The 21315-nt window shown below is 36.6% G+C and overlaps 1 protein-coding gene and 1 long non-coding RNA gene across 3 annotated transcripts; one reads left to right on the forward strand and one right to left on the reverse strand.

Annotated features, from left to right (window-relative positions):
* The first annotated feature begins 504 nt into the window (after positions 1 to 504).
* On the forward strand, positions 505 to 13415 carry LOC141666611 (uncharacterized). The gene is made up of 14 exons (XM_074472711.1): positions 505 to 619; positions 704 to 750; positions 851 to 974; positions 1072 to 1150; positions 1255 to 1330; positions 1762 to 1845; positions 1927 to 2031; positions 3061 to 3141; positions 3267 to 3331; positions 4044 to 4113; positions 4182 to 4259; positions 4835 to 4932; positions 5024 to 5156; positions 12708 to 13415. The coding sequence occupies exons 2-14, from the start codon at positions 706 to 708 to the stop codon at positions 12852 to 12854; spliced, it is 1185 nt and encodes a 394-aa protein (XP_074328812.1). The 5' UTR covers positions 505 to 619; positions 704 to 705; the 3' UTR covers positions 12855 to 13415.
* Positions 13416 to 17262: 3847 nt separating this feature from the next.
* LOC141664114 (uncharacterized) lies at positions 17263 to 20597 on the reverse strand. Of its 2 annotated transcripts, none has more exons than XR_012551839.1 (3): positions 20478 to 20597; positions 20283 to 20340; positions 17263 to 17471 (listed from the first exon to the last, which is right to left on the reverse strand). It is a non-coding gene; the product is annotated as an uncharacterized LOC141664114 (long non-coding RNA). The 2 variants fall into 2 exon arrangements; XR_012551840.1 differs by lacking the exon at positions 17263 to 17471 and adding an exon at positions 19413 to 19517.
* Between the last annotated feature and the right edge of the window lie 718 nt (positions 20598 to 21315).

Raw genomic sequence — 21315 nt, forward strand, 5'->3', positions numbered from 1 at the left:
CGTTTTGCAACAATTTAAACTATATTTTACTTGCAAAACATATATAGACTCCAGCGACTCCAATAAAATAGTGAACTTCATATAATCTAACCCAAGGTCTGAGTATATCTTATATTTCCGGATCATATTTACCGTAAAACAAGATGCACCCAATATATTTATTGAGTTCAATTTTTTACTACAGAAAACATTATTGATATGTCTTATAGACTTCTTATTCGGTCTTGATTATGATCTTTTTTATCATAGTTTATAATTCCGTTATTACTTGAACAACGCACAAAATTTTATTTTGGTGTACATAAATTTAACAACGTTGTCTGTTTTAATAAATATTAATATACAAAGAAAGTTGGGAACAAAGAATATTTAAATTGAACAAATTTTATAAAGGAAAGTTGGGAACAGAGAAAATGATTTAAATTGAACAAATAAAAATATGTTTTTTCTTTGTTCCCGTAAAAGGATTAACCTGCGGATAACTGAGCACATAGAAGCCCACGTACAATTTACAAAGTTGGCAGTATTACTACAAAAGTAGTCCTCGCTAGTTACCTACTGCTAGGAACATACTACAAAATAAAAACATCATAGTCATCTCTTGTTCGATCAAACCGAGGTAAGTAAAACAACTGCAAATCTTTAAGCTTTCTTCAACTTAAAAATTGCATCTTTAACTCTGCTCTTTCTTGAAATTAATCAGCAATGGCTTCTTCCTTTCATCTTCTCTCCTCCTCTCCTACCCTTTTGGTAATTTCTTCATTCTCACTCTATGTTTGTATCTGTGATAGCATCTTTTAACAGCTACAGATACCAACTTAATTATTTTGTTTAAATTGCATTTTTGCAGGATAGGAGATTGAGATTCCCAGTTCAATCTGCAAGTCCAAATTACATATTCAACTTTCCTAGATCATTTTCCCTAATTAAACAGCAAAGTTTTTCTGCAATTTCTGCTTCTTCTCTTGATACTGGTTAGCTTAATTTTGGTAGTACAGAATTTTAATCTTGATTTGTTTGTTTTAATTTTGATTGATGTGGTTTTGGGTATTTTTGATTGATTGGTTTTAGGTTTAACTACTGAGCTGGATGCTGTATCTTCCCACAGTGAGGTAGTTCCTGATACTGTCATTTTCGATGATTTCGAAAGGTCAGATTTTGCCTCAGTTTTAGTCCACTTAATTTTTTTTAATTCAGTCTTGATTAATTTGTAATGTGAGAAGTTTATTGTAAAGTTTGTATCGAATAATATAGGTTCCCTCCTACTGCTGCCACTGTTAGCTCTTCTCTGCTCCTTGGTATCTGTAGTCTTCCTGATACTGCATTTAGAGTAAGTTGGTGCATTTGCCTTCAAGATAAATAACGTTTTATTTTATATGTCTTTTCATGTTTTTTTGATTAGTTATGTATATTTGCCATATGTTCCCACATTATTACATTGATAGGTAAATTTTTTCTAATTTGATAAGTTCAAGTGTGACTTTTGGACCAGAACTAAGATATAAGTGCAATTACCAGTCTGTGAACCAAGAATAGGTCTTACTTAAGTGCTTAACTGTCTTGGCTATGAGGCATGTTGTAGAGGCTCGTCAAATTAGATGAGTTAGGTGTTTATGAAATTTAGTTTTTCATGTTATCATATTTGATTATAGTTTTAAATTTGGATAAATGGGTGTCTATGTGATTGATTTCTTCATATACCATATGTGCATGCACTAGCTTCAACATTTGTTTTATAAAGATATATTTTCTGGAGTCCAGGGTGCTGTCGACACTGCATTGGCAGACGGGAAATGCAGCGCCTCTGATAGCTCAGATGCTCGAATGGCGTGCTTCTTTAACCAGGTAGATATAGTTTTAATGTAATTACAATTCGTGGTTCTGTTTCAATCTATCAATTAGTGACTATTGGTTATTAAATTGCAGGCTTTAGTCAATGTTGGATGTGATTTGGCAAAGCTAGTTCCAGGTAGAGTTTCAACTGAAATTGATGCTCGTCTTGCATATGACACGCATGGAATTATTAGCAAGGTATAAGATTGGAGACTTGTGAGAAATTTACAAACAAATGTGTTCTCATTGCATATTTATTGGCTACATATAGTTTTCTACAAGAACTGTGGACCCATCTATCCACAGACCAACACGGTCGTGGGTCTCTGTCAATGTTCTTAACTGAAGAAAATTGTAACTACTGTTTTTGCTTGATATTCAGATGTTGTAAGGTAGATTCTTCAGCAATACTTTTGATTCCTCTTAATATGTTCCGTACATAGTTTCTTTTCATACTTATATTGCATTGACAGTGTTTATTGTAGAGTGTGCACTTTCAGCTAAATAACAAATAATTACCTATCTTTTGTTATCGTTTGACATAAAAGGCCTATCATGCTATACTGTACTATCGTTGCCTAGAAAACATTCATGATCAAGCATGAACAGGCTCGCTCCTGTTTGCATAGCCACTCTAATAATTCTTACGCTATTACAAATTTTCTCATCCATCAATGTCTGTGAAGTAAAATTATTTACTGTATGACAATAATTCTTACATAATTCTTTTTACAGTTTGATTGTTAGTCATAGAAAGTTCAGGGCCCAATGATGAAAATGAGAAATCAGTATATGTTATTCCAGAGTTAGTTCAAAGATAGTCTTGAGATTCCAGAAAGATTTAGATTACTGGAACTGTGGTTTGATTTAAAAGATCATTAAGTCGACTTGTAGACAATTATCTGTTATCTATTTTGTCACCTAAATGAAACTTTCAGTCAATAATCAGCCAAAACATACTTCCAGTAAACATTTGTAATTTCATCTGTTGATCTGTGTTATTTGTGATATATCCTTAGCAGTCTATTTAACCGTTGGATTCTATTGACACTATTTAAAGTAGTATTTACATAGTTGAGTTTATTAGCTTTAAGCAGATCAAACTAAAAATTGTGGCATGACTCATGTATGTATAAATAACAGGAAAAAAACAGATTCGCATGTCCCCATTAGTTCTTTAAGTCATTATATGGATATATTTACACATGTGTTTACCGTACTGGTCAGGTGCACGACCTGTTGAATTTGTACCGCGAAGTTGAAGTGCCCCCAGAGCGTTTGTTGTTTAAGATCCCAGCAACTTGGCAAGTAAGTAGCTGAGAACTAAGTTCTTAAGCTTTTTGTTAAAAATAATGTCATCTACATGGAACTAGATTTCTCTACTATTCTTGATGGTATGTCATCTTCACCTTTGTTACTGTATTTTTCTTTAGGGAATTGAGGCATCAAGAGTACTGGAATCTGAGGGTATTCGGACGCACATGACTTTTGTTTACAGGTATATATAGTTTTTTCATTCATAAATGACTGATTACATTATTTTATAACAAAGATCTAAGGCCACAACTAGGATAAATGGTTTACATCAGGCAAATTTTATGTATGTATAGAATCGGTGAAGTATTTTAAAAATTAACTATGTTCGTAATAGGCCCCTTTTTTTGTCACTTATATATATTGGAATTTAAACTTTTAAAAGTAGAATATCATAAATGGTTTTTAGATTTCAGTCTTAGTCAGTAAGGTTTCTGTCTGACTGATATGCTGTTTCAGCATGTTATTTTTGATCATATGCCTTTTGAGTGGAAGTTACTCGATCTCATTTAGTTGATATGCTATACAATTAGACTAGTATTTCTTGTGATCATTACCTTGTTGGTACTAGAGCTATACCATCAACTTATTGAAGGCATGTGACCTGGTGGATGGCCCTCTCTTGGCAACAAGAGGTCGAGCCGTCGAGGGGTTGCATCTCATTGAAGGAATGTGTGCGTGCGTATTTTATTTTCTGCACTCGACCATTGCAGTAAATAGCACCTTGTTGAAATTAATTTTTTAATTTATTTATATAATTTGGGTTTCTAAAACTACATGTTGCAGATTATAACCAATTAATTGACTGCCAATGCAAACTTTATTCCATTGCATATGGATAACAAGCTGTATTTTACGATTGCATAATCGCTAATAATAAACCCATGTTTCTTTAGCTTTTGTCAAGCTGCAGCAGCTGCTCAAGCTGGATCTTCTGTCATTCAGATTTTTGTTGGTCGAATCAGGGTAATTTATTTTTTCTTTGATCCTTTTATAATATTTAAGGTCGATTGCTGAGCTGTGGACATGGGCAGGATTGGGCATGCCATCGCAGTGGCGATCCCGAGATAGAAGCTGCTCTCAAGAGAGGAGAAGATCCTGGATTAGCTTTGGTAAGCCACTAAGCCTGCAATTACTGCAAGAATCTAGTAATTAACATAATCATAAGAGTGGTTTCTAGCTGTCTTTCTGCAAAGTTATGTGTGTTTAAGTTAGCCATATATCAACAGAAGATATTCAGTCAAATATATTAATAGCTAAATTTCTTAAGCTGGTACTTTCTCTTTCATCTTGTTACAGAGTGTGCCTGTAGTTATCACATACACCATTATTAAATATAGTTAACTATATAAACATATTAACGAATTAATTTGTATTTGCGGAAGTTATGATCTTATAGTGTTTTTTTATTACCAATTGAGTGTACATATATGCTGAAATCTGAATAACTTTAACGTGCTTCTCTAGCTGAAGTATATGTATATATGCTGTATCTTGAATTAAGTTTTAGTGGGGCATAGGAAATTTAGGTCTTTTGCAAGTGATTTTTGCATCAGAGTATGATAGAATCCGGAGATGAGTATCCCAGAATGGAACGTAGGATGCAAATTATGACAATTATTACCCCCCCCCCTTCTTGCCGTGCAGCATCACGAGTTATGATCTTACCATATTTCTGACTTTTTAGGTGACAAAAGCTTACAGTTACATTCACAAATATGGGCATAACTCGAAGTTAATGGCTGCAGCTATTCGAAACAAGCAGGATGTGCTTCATGTATTAGGGTAGATATATTCGCCTTCAACTTGAAACTTTAAATAGTAACATTATGTATTCAAGCAATGACCTGGTGCAATTTCTTTTCTTCACTTTCAGGGTTGACTATATCATTACTCCGTTGAAGATATTGCAAGCCCTTAAGGAATCTGTGACTCCTGGTGACAAATATTCTTTTGTGAAAAGACTATCCCCAGATTCAGCTAATGCATACAATTTTAGTGAAGAAGAGGTTTGAGCTTTATTAATTCTTCTAGTAGTAAAATAATTTTTAGCCAACACAATTTAACATAGGTTGGTTCCTCTGGAGAAAAAACTGTCTTAGTGATCAGTTGAATGCTCATATAAAGATGTTTCTCCAAACAGTAAAAGTTCTTGTCTTGTTTCTATTCAAACAACCTTTCTCTTTTGGCCCAGAAATTCAAAATTAGAGCTAATTAAAATTTAATAGTTAAACTTTTTACAGATATTTCTACCTTATAATCCTTTGAGCTGAGCCTGAGTTTAAAATTAGAGAAGTTGCAGCCAGTGTCACCCTAACGAGTTACAACATCATAGAAGACAGTGACAGAGGCACACCAGTAAAGAAAAGAAACATAGACATAAGAGTTAACACTGTATATGTATATACCTCGAGTGTGATCATTTTACTGTGTGGTGGCCCATTACCCATTCCGACTGGCCTCACTTCTTGCTTTGTTTAGGTATGTTGACCAGTTTGCAGCTTAAGATTTTTAAGTATGCGGGTATGGGGGAGTCGGTATTTGAGCCAAGACCTTTAGCCAGGAGAATAAAGGGGATTGAAGCTTTCCACAACAGTATCGATGGATCGTTGATTTGTATAACTCTACAGACATACTACTAAAATCATAAGGTTTGTATGTGCATGACTATTGATAGTACATATAGCTCCTGCAAGGTCTAGTCCCGGACTCCTAACTCCATATAGCTCTTGGAAGGACTAGTCCTGGACTCCTAACTCAGCCTAGTCCCGCGCACTGCCAGTCCTGACTAGCCCAGTCCCGCAAGCCCAACCTTGAGAAATCCCAGCACGTGAGGCACTGACCCAAGCACATGACAGGGACAACTGTCACACATCAATCATGGGAATAATCAAGGCACGTGTCAGAGAATCCTCTGAACATTCTTGACCAGTCCCGCGCTGACACGTGTAAAGTATCCACTCCAACCAGGTGTCCTCCGCACCTATAACCAATGGCTACGATTTAAAGTACCAACCCCAAAACCCTATCCTTGGGCTATAAATAGCCCAAAAAGGTACGATTTTGGGGCTAATCACTCTCTCACACTCATATACACACACACAGCAACCCTTCATTCATAACTATCTTCATCTTCCCCAAAAGCGAGTTCTTACTCTCACACCAGAGGCGCCGCGGGACCAAAACCCCCCTTCCGGTGTTGTTTTGTAGGAACCCTACCACAGGTACACCCCCACGGCGGTGAAGGATCCAGGCACGGCGTCGAAGGAGCGGTCCCGCCACCAGGAGTTATCATTTGGCGCTAGAAGGAGGGGGTTCTCCATCCTTGGGTCTCGGTGCCCCTGGATTCGCCTTCATCAACAATCTCTTGAAAGAGTCCATTTATTTAACTTGTAAAACGCAAGCAACCAAACTCTCTCATAAAAATGAATATTGTTTATTTAAGCCACGTTTGTGTGTGCTCGTTATTTTAGGCCACGTTTGTGTGAGCCCTGTTTTGTTGATTTAAGCCACGTTTGTGTGTGCTATTGTTGGTTTTGATCGTTTTAGAACCCCGATTTTACTCTAGTTTGCATATTGCCTTTGTGTTCTACAACCTCGCTACACTTGTTCTACCACATTATTGAGTAGTCCCAGAAGATTGTTTAAATTAGTCTCAGGAAGCTATTTGTTAGTGTTTGTCATTGTTCTGGGTAGTTTTTGCAATTTTCAAAAAGCAACCTTAGATCGGTATTTTTTGTAGCATATTGTTGTTAGTTGTTGTTGGTATTGTTGAGAAATGACAAGACCAGGAAAGCATACTTCTGGGAGACCATCTGCTAGCACTCAGGTCCAGGAGCCGGAACGCTCCCAGGCCATTAATCCAGGAGCCGAAGCGTTCCAGTAGCAACCATTGCAACACACTCCCGTCGTGGAAAGAATTGTAAACACCAGGGATGCCAGAAGCTTTATTGAGCTAAACCAATACAAATACACCAATGTCCCGGTGGCCGAAGAGCACATGGCCAATCTTACAAGTGATGAACTGACAGAAGCAATCAGGCTCTACAGGCAGGAGCAAACCCGACTCCAGGAAGAAGCCGAACTCGAGGAAGAACCGGAAGAGTCCGGGGATTCCCAGCAATCTAAGAGATCTGTCTTTGACCGAATTGGAGCTAAGGGAAAGAAAAGCAAAAAGGATCAAGGTAATAAGAAAGAAGCAGAAGCTGCTAAACAGAGAAGGTTGGAAGAGGTGCGGGAGCAAATCAGTAAAGAGGAAGAGGCAAAGCTTGAACTAAAAATCCAGAAAAGGATGCAGTTAGAAGAAGAAAAGCTACTGGCCAAGTCTAGGAGGAAGAGAACCCGGAGAGACCCTACTCCGGAGCTGATCTCTGATGATGAAGAGGAAGAAAGGCAGAAGGACCTAAAAGATATGATCTATGAATTGCAAAGAAAGATGGACATAGATTCATGAGTAGAAATTGGGGAAACATTAACTCCTTTCAGCCATTCCCCGGCAGCGGAACTTGAAGCATTATAACTTTGACTCCTTTGATGGTCTAGGAGACCCGAAGGAGCACCTGAACTACTTTGAGCAGATAGCGCAAATATATTACTTTGACTCCTTTGATGGTCTAGGAGACCCGGACTGGATCTCTCCGGCTGTTCTTCCACAACACCCTTCCCCTTGTTCGCGCCGGACTCACCCCCAACAGAAACATTATGGGCCCGGGAAGGCTTCGTACCAGAATTCCGGAGCCTCTTCTTCTTCCGGCCAACCTCAACTTCCGGAACCTCTCCAAGAGGCTCAAGCTCCTCCCGGTTCTCAAAATCATCACCAAAGTCAACCTCAACATTCTGCTCCGGAGCCTTTCATTCGCATCAGACTCCGGTCTAGAAACAACATTGCTCTGTGACCCTTCCTCCGGGGGAGGGTTAGATCCGGAGCCCGCAACAGAAGCTTTCCTAGGAAGTTTAAAAGCAGTTCCCAGCCCTTTCAACGCATCACTGTAAGCAGAAGATGACATGTCCGGATTAAAATGGGACAGACCTACGAAAGAGCAAAACAAAAGACAAGTTAGAACAAGTACTTCACAAGAACTAAACGAAACAATGAGCGGTCCAGACTAAAAAGAAAAACTTACACCCTAACCGATGCATAGTCCTATAAATCATGAAAGTGTCCCGGGTCATCTGAATACCCAAGCATTCACAAAAAGTGAAAACCATCCGAATTGCATCACCCCGGAGAGTAGCACGCGGAAACCTAGTCCGGACTCCCTCATGAGCAATATGGGGCAAATACTTCAAGTCCAATCCCCTCAGCATAATAATCTCTCCATTCCAGTGCTTCAGGAACGACTGCTGAATTACCGGCCTATAAGAAGAACCATAGCCACACCGCGCAGCCCGGAATCGAAGCTCATACAGTGGCGCCTGACTGAACTTCACCAAACTAAAAATATGGTGCCACAACTTGAACGTAGGTTGCACCTTGAACTGATTGCAGCAAGCAATGAACCAAGTCATCCACTTGATCCCGTTGGGGGTGATTTGCATCGGAGATAGTTGATACTCATATTTACATAGATGCTTCAAGAAGAGGTGCCAGTGTGGGTTCCATCCGGAGCGCAAATGCTCCAACCACACCGGCACGAAGCCATCAGCCGGTCTGTGATAGATCCGCTCACCCGGCTCCGGCCACCTCCACTCAATCCGGGGGTCCAATTAAAAAGCAGCCCGGACTGATGGGTCCTGCGCCGCGTGATCCAAGGCAGCGTACTCATCCTTCAGCTCATAAGGTTCCTTGAACACGATGCTATCCGCAAACCTTCTATCAAACTCCACACGGTCAAACGGCCCCGGACCATCATTTGGTTGCCTGGCGTATCCGGACCGGATACTCTTATAATACCAACTATTTTCTATTTCATCGCTCCTGCTGATGAAATAATTCGGGACATCCACCCACAACCCCTCCGGTGTACAAGGAACTTTCCTAGAAGTTATACTACCTACGGTCAGTTTAGTGATAGCTTCGGAATCCAAGGTAGACGTCTTCTTCCCCATGTCAATGCGCTCGGAGTCACTAGATGAGTCTAAATCTGAACCTGATGGCCCTGGATAGCAGGAGATGTAAGCCTTTGCACGAGATTTAGTCCGAACCATAAACCTAAAGCAAGTGATAAAGGTTAGTCTAAATCTCTACGGCTTATTTATCTTAAACGCTACATGGTCCGGACTACCCTATGTTCAATTTTATCTTAAGTCAAAAGCAAACGGCCCGGAGACCCAAAACTCAAAAAACAAACACAAACAAATCAACCACTCCGGACTATAAAACCATAGAACTAGCCTATCACTCCGGACCCAAGTCACAATAGAACAAAAACAACAAGAACCAAATACAAAAATATCAGTCCGGACTAAGCAACCAAGTCTGGACTCAACCAAAAAACCCTAATTCCAGAAACACGACTAACCGAAATCAAACACCAAAATACAACACAAACAAATATACATACAGATATACATACAAACATTCAACCAAAACCAAACAAAATAGCACACAAACACAATAGCACAAACACAAAAATCAACAGAACAACAAACTCAAATAAAGAAACAAAGAACGAAACAAAGACTCACAGAGATAAAGAATATGGAGCGGCTGGGGACGACCATCACACAATTAGCAAATACTCAAGAACTCCTCTCCAAAACCAAGAACAAAGCAGGAAGAAAACGAAGAGAGAAAAACAAGAACAAGAGAAAGGTAAAAAAGAAAAAGAAGGGGGAGGAGTGCCTTTTATGGGCACAGTGAATCCCAACAAGTCGTGCCACGTGGCACGATCCTGACCGCCCATCACCCACGGTGATTAATGAAGAGTCATTATTACAGCACGTCTTTTGAAAAAAAAACAACTGTAACAATTCAAATCATTGGGGGGAAAATCCCCAAAACCGTTTCAACTTCCAAGTCCGGACTACTTCCTGCAACGCAATCCGGACTGGGGGCAAGAATTCTTCTAAGAACAACAAACATTAGTCCTGATAGGCCGAACTCAGCGCAATCCGGACCGGGGGCAAGGAAAGCTCAAATTCTTCTAAAGACCACCAACTTTAGTCCTGACTGGCTGAACTCAGTCCAATCCGGACTGGGGGGTAAGGAAAGCTCAAATTCTTCTAAGAACAACAAACCTTAGTCTTGATTGGCCGAACTCAATGCAATCCGGACTAGGGGGCAAGGAAAGCTCAAATTCTTCTAAGAACAACGAACTTTAGTCCTGATTGGCCGAACTCAACGCAATCCGGACCGGGGTAAGGGTGCATGTCACAGTGGCACGGGCATGCCATAACGTCAATTAGCCAGACATGCCTTTTCATGATTTGGCATGCCTTTTTACTATTTTTTTAAATTTTTGATAATTATTTTAATATTAGAAATATCCGGAAATGTAAATGAGTATTATGATAGTGTTTTTATCCAACCCAGGGTGTAAGGGTTTGGATGCTTCTCAACCTTTTGACTGTGTTTATGCCTATAATATTCTCCATGCTACCACTATCAATCACAACTGCAAAAATATGCCCATTAATAGTGCACATGGTAAGAAATAACTGGTGTCGTTGAGATTTCCCTTCATGTTTTTGGGCAAACATCATCCTTCGAACAAAGAAAGTTGTTTCATCTTACACATAATCCTCAAATTCACCATCTTCACCATCCGACCATACTGATACCCTTTTTCATCTTCCTATGCTTCTCATGCAATCATATTTACTGCCTCTTTGAGGACATTCATTCGACTTATGACCAGGAAGATTACACCTATAACACTTCCTAGTCATGGGTTTAGCATAAGAAGTTACTAATGTAAATGAGTATTATGATGATATTCGGTTGTTACTATCAACTAACTTTAATTTTACATTCAAGTTCACCGTATATTAGTATAATAAATATGTTTTAAATTTTATTATATTTAATTGATAAATGGCATGCCATTTGGGCATGTCTTTTGGCAAAAAGCATGTCTATAGGCATGCCTTCGCGGAGTCTCGTGACAGGTACCTTAACTGGGGGGCAAGGAAAGCTCAAATTATTTTAAAGACCACCAACTTTAGTCCTGATTAGCTGAACTCAGTCCAATCCGGACTGGAGGACTAGGAAAGCTCAAATTCTTCTAAGAACAACCAACATTAGTCCTGATTGGCCGAACTCAGTGCAATCCGGACTGGGTGCAAGGAAAACTCAAATTCTTCTAAAGACCACCAACTTTAGTCCTGATTGGCTGAGCTCAGCCCAATCCGGACTGGGGGACAAGGAAAGCTCAAATTCTTTTAAGAACAACCAACATTAGTCCTGATTGGCCGAACTCAGCCCAATCCGGACTGGGGGCAAGGAAAACTCAAATTCTTCTAAAGACACCAATCAAAAGCTCAAATTCATCAAACAAGCCCAAATTTACTCCCCCATTCAGAAAATCTGCATAAGGGAGCGGGGGGCACATGATAGTACATATAGCTCCTGCAATGTCTATTCCCGGACTCCTAACTCCATATAGCTCCTCAAAGGACTAGTCTTGGACTCCTAACTAAGCCTAGTCCCACGCACTGCCAGTCTTGACTAGCCCAGTCCTGCAAGCCCAACCTTGAGAAATCCCAGCACGTGAGGCACTGACCCAAGCACATGACAGGGACAACTGTCACACATCAATCATGGGAATAATCAAGGCACGTATTAGAGGATCCTCAGAACATTTCTCGACCAGTCCCGCGCTGACACGTGTAAAGCATCCACTCCAACCAGGTATCCTCCGCTCCCAAAACCAATAGCTACAATTTAAAAGTACCAACCCCAAAACCCTATCATTGGGCTATAAATAGCCCAAGAAGGTAAGATTTTGGGGCTAATCACTCTCTCACACTCATATACACACACAGCAACCCTTCATTCATATATATCTTCATCTTCCCCAAAAGCGAGTTCATACTCTCACACCGGAGGCGCCGCGGGACCAAAACCCCCCTTCCGGTGTTGTTTTGTAGTAACCCCACCACAGCTACACCTCCACAATGACGAAGGATCCAGACACGGCGTCGAAGGAGCGGCCCCGCCACCAGAAGTTATCAACTATTATGTACACGAATATGTGCATTCTGTTGCCCCAACGGTTGGCATAGGCCCGCTACTTGCTTAAGTCTTATCGCTTACCAAATATTAGTGTTGGCAGTTTTACCTCCATGGAGATTTTCCATCCGTAAGAGGGTATTTCATATCATAAATAAGTTTAGTGTATGTGATCAGGTGATTTGAGTGATGACTGTATATGCACTTGGGATGTTAACAGACTTGCGATATCATGTTAAGCCATACAGTAATAATTGGAAAGACCTTGAAAATCTGTGTATCCTGCATGGTAAATTAGAGAAGTTGCTCATTTTGTGTATTACGCCTCATTACCTAATATATTTTTTGAGTAATAATTTATTAACATTAGGACAAGTTTTTGAATTCTTCTGGCTACATATAATCTACTCAATGAAAAGCATGATACACAATTTTATCTTCATTTCAGCTTGTAAAGTGGGACCAATACAGCTTTGCGTCAGCTATGGGACCGGCTGGTGTTGAACTTTTGGCTGCTGGTTTAGATGGTTACGCCAATCAAGCAAAACGAGTTGAGGAGTTGTTCGGAAAGATATGGCCACCACCAAACGTCTAAGCGATTTCTTATGGAAGGGAAGCTGACCGTCATGAATAAGACAAACAAGTCGAGTCCAAGTTTTTTCTCTAATGTTCAAGCTCTGTGGCTCTGTGCTTTGCCTTGTTTCTTTGTTAACCATCTGTAATTACACTTCTCTCATGCGACATAGAGTTGTGTTTTTTATTGTACTTGTGTGTTCGATTGTTCAGTGCAAGTGAATTGTCTAGTTTCATGATTAACTTTAAATTCAATATACTATCAAAACGACGAAAGACATTTTAATCTGGCAGGAAAACATGCTGCAAAAATACAGAGAAACCATGATGATCCATAGAAAAATGCTTCAGAGAGTAGAGTTGGTAATGCTGATTCACAGTATTGAATGATCTGGAATCTTTTATTCTACTGAGGTTTTCTTCTGTATAGTGGAATTATATAGCTAATGCATGTGAATGGTAGGCTACATTTGCACATGATTTGCTTCTTTCATGTAACGTGTTTTTGTATCTGTTTTCACTGATTATGTCTTTGCAATACGCAAAGGCAGATGATATGAAAAATCATAATTTTAGTGTTGTATCTGCGGTCTATTATAATAACAAATGTAGATAATGTTGTTAAATTCATAGTATATTTCCTACATTACTATGTAGGCATGTGGAAACATGCATGATGGACCGTAATTGAAATTATTAGCTTATTTGCAGAGGAGACGGCAACAACAGAGAGTTTGTATCTGGTACAATTTTAGTGTTCTATATTTGTTTGCTTCTTGTATAATTGTATTCTCATGATTGATAACCAATTACAATTAGTTAACGGATTAAAAGACACAAAGACAATTAGGCACAAATACAATGAGGGGATAATATTGGTGCATAGTGTATCTTTCACTAATTGTAGGCACATGCACATGTATATTCCTAATTCCCGCAAATGTAGTGACTAATATCCTTTTTTTTTCGATCACTAATTGGCAAAATAACTTCAGAAAACCCCGTCAGACTACAACGTTTACAGTAAGGAGGAGGATGAGAAATGGCGGAGTCCTCGAATAACTCTGTCTCAAATGTCGAGTTGTCATGTTATTGACTATCCTCACATAAATGTTATGTACCCCTTATATACACACCCATAAATCCCATAAATAAATACAGGTCATGCATTATTCAAAAAAAATTTGTGAATACTTTTTAGATTTCTTTTGAAGCAGTAACACCGCTCTTACGATATTTGTGTAATTAATTATTTTTTTCAATATGAATCTTATTTTTGAAATGATCGATATATATAATTTAATTATTTACATAAAATACTTTCATTTAGTTCCTATACCTAACAACACTTTTCTTTTTTACAAATAAAAAAGCAGTTTTCATTAACTTGAATATAATAAAGTCGGAACAAACCTCCTACTACCGATACAATCAGGTTGGATAACAAATAACATACTAAAAATAATTAGATGATTTGTTTTCTAATTATTTAACACACTTAATTTAAAAGTTAATGAAATTAAATACGAAATCAAAAATATTCTAAACGATCCAAATTGGACCAACATTCCTGAAAACAACATCAAACATCATAATTGACCATATCACGTAAAAATCATTAGTAGTCCAGTTTTTAGAAACACCAATCGCATACACTAATATTGGAGAATACCAATTATAGATATGTTAAAACACCACATCTATGTACATGCTCGATACAAGTTATAGACATGCCAAAAAAGTAAATCTCTCGAAGAATGAATAATCTTTGGTTGTAAAATATGAGCTATTGCAATAATCAACACCGCCCCAGATTCGATACAGACTTTTCATATCACCATAAATATTAACAAAATCGTTTTTGACAGACCCCACGCTAAATAAACCCAACCCTAATTGAACAAAAACATCACAAAACATTTCAAAAAAAAAGAGACAAAACACACAGACGTGCAAATGCCCAAAAATTTAGATTTTATTGAAAAAAAATTAACTAGAACAAAATAAAATACAGGATTGAAACTTTTTATCGGAGAAAATCAGTAAAATTCGCTCGATTAAATTGAGGGTCGGAGGAAATGTGATTTTTTTAAAAAAAAATTTGTATATTAAATGAAATATTTTTGCATCTGAAATATTTTTTATAATACAAATGGATACCAAATAATTATATTATATTTTAATATAGAGTATGGTTTTTCTTGTTACCTACAAATTGTTTTACTAACTAGCAAAAAAAGAATTGTTTTAGTATCCTAATTTGCTCGACGCGTATGATTAAGTGAAAAATATCCGAAAAAATGACGAAAATACCTCTTTTTATAGAGTTTGTGACAAAAATATTTTTTTTTTAAATTTTGGTCAAAAATACCCGTTTAATAAGTATTTTTCAGTTGAGTATTACTAATACGCATTTTAAAAATGGGTAATTTGTATAAAAAAAGTTAAAAAAAATTAAAAAAAATTAAAAGAGAGATATGCATTGACACAATGCGTATCACCCATTTCATTCTGGTGATACGCATTTGTGACATGCGTATCACTTGTTGTGCTTCTTTTTTTATTATTATTTTTTAATTTTTTTATGTGATATCCATTTTTCAGATGCGTAATAGATTTACCTATTTCTAAAATCAGGGTTGAGCATAAATTAGCCAAACCGACTGAAACCGCAAAATCCAAACTGACCAAATTGAATTTTACGATTTACTAACGGTTTGGTTCGGTTACAGATTAACATTTTAAAAACCGAAATTTTTTCGGTTTATACCTCCAAACCGACCGATATAACTGAACCGAACAGAATATTTAAATATATTAGTAAATTGCAATTAATAATAAAATTATTATGTACAACATATGTGTAAACTAAAACATATAAAATAACTAATCATAATATATTTTATTTTAAGATATAAATATTCATGTATGTGTTATATTTTCACTATTTTTATTTTTATTCAATAAAAGCATAAGAACTTGTCGCATGTTTTTCGTCTTCTTGCCTTTTTTTATTTTTCAAATTCATTATTTTTATATATTATTTTTGAATATGATTATAATAGAAAATATAATTCTATAATATGGTACAAAATTTTAATTCTTATTTACAAATTCAAGTTTAATTTAGTTTCTAACTTTGTTTTATAGGAAAAACCGTTTAAACCGAAACCAAACCGAACCGAACCGTTTTAAACGGATTGATTTGGTTTGGTTTTTTCATGTAACGGTTTGGTTTCAGATTAGATTTAAGGGAAACCGCTAATTTCGGTTTGGTTCGGTTTGAACCCTTCAAACTGCACAAACCGACCGATACTCACCCCTATCTAAAATATGTATTAGAAGGTTATTTTTTATCATAAATTTAAAAAAATGATATTCTTATTATATCTTCTAAAAAAGAAGTATCTTTTTGGCCATCAGCCCGATAATGCTCGACAAGTTGTCATTGACATGATAACGCTCAACGCAGTTCTTAATTCGAATCGATTATGCCTATGGGTGTATGTACATGGTCGTATATTCTGCGCCAGATGTAGCACTAAAAAAAGTAATTATGTTCCACCTGTTATGCCAGCTCCTTGCAATACTTCACTTAAAATTATTGGATTTTAAAATACATAGAGTTTTTCCAATATTTTATTGCAATATTACAGTAAAACACCAACGAAAATACTATTGACCTTATATATTCGGGAAAAAAATATCAATCGGTAAAATTGCTACATAATTTAAGACTGTCATCGTTGATTTCAACCAAGAAAAAAAAGATCTGATGTAGGCCGTCTTCGCGCTACGGTAAAAAATGAAGAAGCTCTATCATTATATTTTGACAAAAAAAAAAGTAAGGAATCCATAATGCTCTTTTTATCAGAATAATATTCAATAAAGTTAATGAAAATAATATCATTATTCGAATGGATTATTATATAAGAAAAGTACAAAAATGTAATCATCCTAATTAAGCAGAAAAAAATTTACCCATTAATATAAATTGATAGGTAATTAATATTGAATTTCAAAATATTTCTAAAATGTTTTTATTTTACATATAACTAACTCTGTAACCCGTGAAATGCACGGACATATTCTAGATAAAACTAACTGAAACTGTTTTTCTGTAATTGTTGACGATATATTTATGTTGTTACATAATTGATGACTAATTTATTTATTTATGGTGATTGAGGTATGTTTGCAATGGTGCATTCGCAGAAATTAATAAATTATGTTTGTAACACCCCCAAATCCGGGTTCGGGGATCCGGGTTGTCACGAGTTCCATTTCCCTTAATAACACCCAATCTTAATAAATAATCAACTACTCTGTACTATGACCCCACCATGAACACACACACCACAAGTTATAGTCTCAGAGATGAATATCCAAAAATAATCACAAGTCATTTTATTCCACAATTAAATGCCAATACACCTTAAAAGGGTATCTGAATAAATTTACATTTCTTTGTCATTATTACAATTCATAAATATACATAAATCTGGTACATCAAAAGTTGAAAGCCTAGCCTATTGATAGTTCCTACCTCAGCTACAGCGACATCAACGCCTATAGGAAACTGCGGAACGTTTCCTATCCGCTCGCGAATTGGGAGCTTTGTCCTGTTCATCTTGTCTATCTGATGTTGTGTGATGAAAGAAGAAAGCAAGGGTGAGCAACAAGCCCACCGAAATAATATGTATAATAATTAACAATATATGAGCATTCTCATAGTACTCATGAAAGTCTTGGTCAAGAAGAAATGAACCAAGCTGATATCTTAACGCGACCAAGTCGCAAAATATTCAGTATATATATACATATATACTTTTCACAATCTTTGAAATCCTCTGACATGTATAATATACACAGAGTTCCAGTTTATAACTGTATAAAAATATCGTTTCAAGGTGATCTCATATATCTAACCTTGTCTCAACGTTTTTCTAAAAATCTTTGACATGCATAAGATAATCATTTACTAGATATAAGTTTAAAAGATGAAGTTACAAGATACTCCAATATACTTATATCTTTTCCGAATACTACTTGAACTACCACCGTTCAAGTTATAATTAGTTCAAAAGTTCATCACATAGATGAGACTACAAGATAATACTTGAATAGATTCAATCTTTAAAAATCATCAAAATAAAATGAAGTTATGAGATACTTCATTTGATGCAAACATCATTTTGAAAACTTGACCCTACCAACACTCAACAATCGCCCAACCGTAGCCTTTCTATCGAAGTGCTCTGGGTAGTGTTGCAGAAATATCCAATTGGATGATGAACTCATTACGGGAGTTTGCCGCGCCAGGAAGACCACTTACGATGATCAGTCGTAGTAGTGCAACCCCACCATTTTCTACATGTAGAGAACCTGTCGGATTTACTTGTCAACCGAACACTGAACTCCTAAGGAATGGACCGCCTTAGCGGAACTTCCAGGCCATTTGGGCCAATATAATTAGGCTGGGCCGGCGCCACTCGACCACTTACGCCACTCCTAGTTCAGATGAAATCCATGACTCTGAAACGTAAAGCTCGTCCCCACTTTCCCCAAGTAGAAACTTGTTGATACGGCTCCACCAAAAAGTCGTATCTAGTTGGAAAGGAAAACTCACCGATATTTCCCAGGCGATGCCTGTTAAATTAACTTGTTCCAAGATTTTTACTTCCCGAGTGTTGGGTAAATAATCAAAATTCTTTTATCAAGACAGCAACCTTGTTGCGAATTTAAAACACACCACAGAGCCGGATCCCTCAGGTTTTGAGCGAGTATTTAAATCCCCTTCGAAAGGAGGATCTTAAATATAAAAATGAGTTTTAGGATCCGCACTAACTTTTAAAAATCATTTTGAAGACTCGCAAAACATTTTTAAGAATGTTCGGAGTGATGCTGATTTAATAAAATAAATCAATCCAATATCTTAGAAAATATCTGAATATTATTAATTAAATAATATTCCCATAAAGGATAATCTTTATAAAAATAATTGAAGTAGATGCTGTAAAACTTATACTTGAAATGACTATTAAATAACCAAAGATATACTTATACGAAAGTAATATCTTTATTTGAATAATCAAAAGTAAGTTTGATTACCGACACATTATTCTTTAATAAAATAAAGAATATTAATTAGTAAATAAATCGGAGTCATAAGCCCTCGAATGAATATTCAAAATAATATTCAATTAATAAAATAAGCTGAGTCATAAGCCCTCGAATGAATATTCGAAATAATATTCATTATAATATAAAGTTATCGAATAAACCTTATTCGATTAATAGTTTTGAAAACTATAACCATATATATATAAATATATATATATATATATATATAGAATCTACTCGGGATCCTCGACTCCCGGTTTTAGAAAATGTTTTCACCTTTTTATCCCCTACTAAGGGTAACTCAAATACCGCTTATCTCTAGCATAGGTATTATGCAATTATAAGCATTTTAACCAACAGATATATAATTCAAGAATATGAAACAGGCATGCATATATACCATATCACATGCTACAATATATCGCAAGAATTTGCTAATAACAAATATGCATTTATCGCAAGATCATGCATATACACATATACATCACAACAACAGTTATACAGGTAGAAAACTTGCCTGAGTGCTCCCGAATAGACTTAAGCTTAGAGTGGGTCCGATAACCTATGAATAACAACATAAGTCGGAATTAGACCCTGGTCGCTTAAGAAACTAGACTTTAACCATTTAGATTCCTAACGTTCGCTTTCGCGCTTAACGATTTACTTAAGTCGCTCGAGTACCCTCGGCTCCATCATTTTTAATAAATTAACCATTAAGGATTTTAAGGCGATTCTTTCACGAGTGCCTTACCAACTGCATAATACACTTTACATAAATTATTCGTACTCCAATTAGTCCTTTAAGGTCCTTAACCAAGGTTTCAAAGTAAGGCGAGGGGTAATGGTTTGGTCGCGAAACACAGTTACTTAAAACGGTCGTTTCTCCTAAACCGTACATCGGAATCAAACGAACTATATATCAAAACGAAGCTCGTAACATGAACTATCTAATCATGGCAAAGTTACAGATTGGTCAGTGAGTTATCTGGTCCGAGGTTCATGTACAACAATCTAAGGAAAACGGGCATTACGACGGCTATGTTTACGAGTTTTCCAAGTTTCTCACTACACCAAAACTCACCAAACAACCCACAATCATTAACACATCAAAACATCAACTAAATAATACTATACCAGTCCTTATTCTTCATATTCTTCACCTCAACCAACCACAATCAAGTTCTATTAACTATAACAAGATTCATTCACCAAATCACTCCAAATTCAAATCAAACTACTAATAATCAAAGATCATGCTTCTCATTTAGAAACTCAACCTTCAAACTCACTAATAATCAAAGTAAAGGCTAGAGTTTGAAGTTTATACCTTCCTTGGGAGGTGTTAAGGTGCTAGGAAACCTTAGGGAGCCTCCTACAAGCTTGATCTTTCCAAAGAAATCAAGAACACAAAGTTAGGATTTGAAGTTTCTAAAAGTCCGATTGAAAGAACTGTAAATATGAGGGTCTTAACATGCTAATTTGGACGAGACTTGTGAACAAGAGTTGTAGGCCATCTCAATACCTTTCCAACAAGCTATAGAACACAACATTTGAGTGAGTATTGAAGGAGATATGACAGTTTAAAGTTGCTGGGTTTGTTTTGGCCGAGAGCTTTTGCTCTTGGAAGCAAAAGTCAACTTCTAATTTTTGTGTTTTATGATATTTGCTTGGTTGCTTCTCCTTTTTGCCTTGGAAAATGTTTTAGCTTTTTACCATGGTAAATTTTACATGGCTCAAAATCAACCAACAAAACAAAACCCCTTGTCATGCTTATGTCATCTTGCTTGTGTCAACTATTTGCCACATGTCTTTGTCTTGTGGTTTGATGATGTCATAATACCTTGGATTCTTGTACAAGCTTATCTCTTGGTTGCGTATTTGTTTTACGGTTCACTTAACTTTCGTTCTCGATACCCGTTTGAGGGATCATATCCGGGATCTCATTATTTGAGCTTCCCTAAATCTTTCCTAATATTTTATAATCCTTTAATGATCCTCATTTATAATCCTTAAATTAAAATCCTTTCAATAATGTTACCTTATACTCAATTCTGTCGGTATCTGGTGAATTTTCGGGAAAAATCAAAGTGTTCGAATTCGAATTCTGACGACCTTTACATACATTCATTTACTTTATGGAATACTAATACGATCTTAGAATTTCCATAACAGTACTCCTATATAGCGTGGTCTGATAATTTTTCTTAATCAGCATAGTCAGCAAAAGTTACTATTCATCAAGGTTTCAAAAATTCCAAAAATTGGGGTTATTACAGTCTCCCCTCCTTAAAAGGATTCCGTCCCGGAATCAGATAGAAAATGAATGGGGATACTTTCTTAGCATTGCACATTCTAACTCT

The sequence above is a fragment of the Apium graveolens genome, chromosome 6 (genome assembly GCF_009905375.1).
Source record: "Apium graveolens cultivar Ventura chromosome 6, ASM990537v1, whole genome shotgun sequence".
NCBI classification, from domain to species: domain Eukaryota; kingdom Viridiplantae; phylum Streptophyta; class Magnoliopsida; order Apiales; family Apiaceae; genus Apium; species Apium graveolens.

Coding starts and splice junctions, on each gene's coding strand:
- LOC141666611 (XM_074472711.1), top strand. CDS start 706: ATGGCTTCTTCCTTTCATCTTCTCTCCTCCTCTCCTACCCTTTTG. Junction 1,331..1,761: donor TTCCTGATACTGCATTTAGA/GTAAGTTGGTGC, acceptor TCTGGAGTCCAG/GGTGCTGTCGACACTGCATT. Junction 4,114..4,181: donor TTTTTGTTGGTCGAATCAGG/GTAATTTATTTT, acceptor GGACATGGGCAG/GATTGGGCATGCCATCGCAG.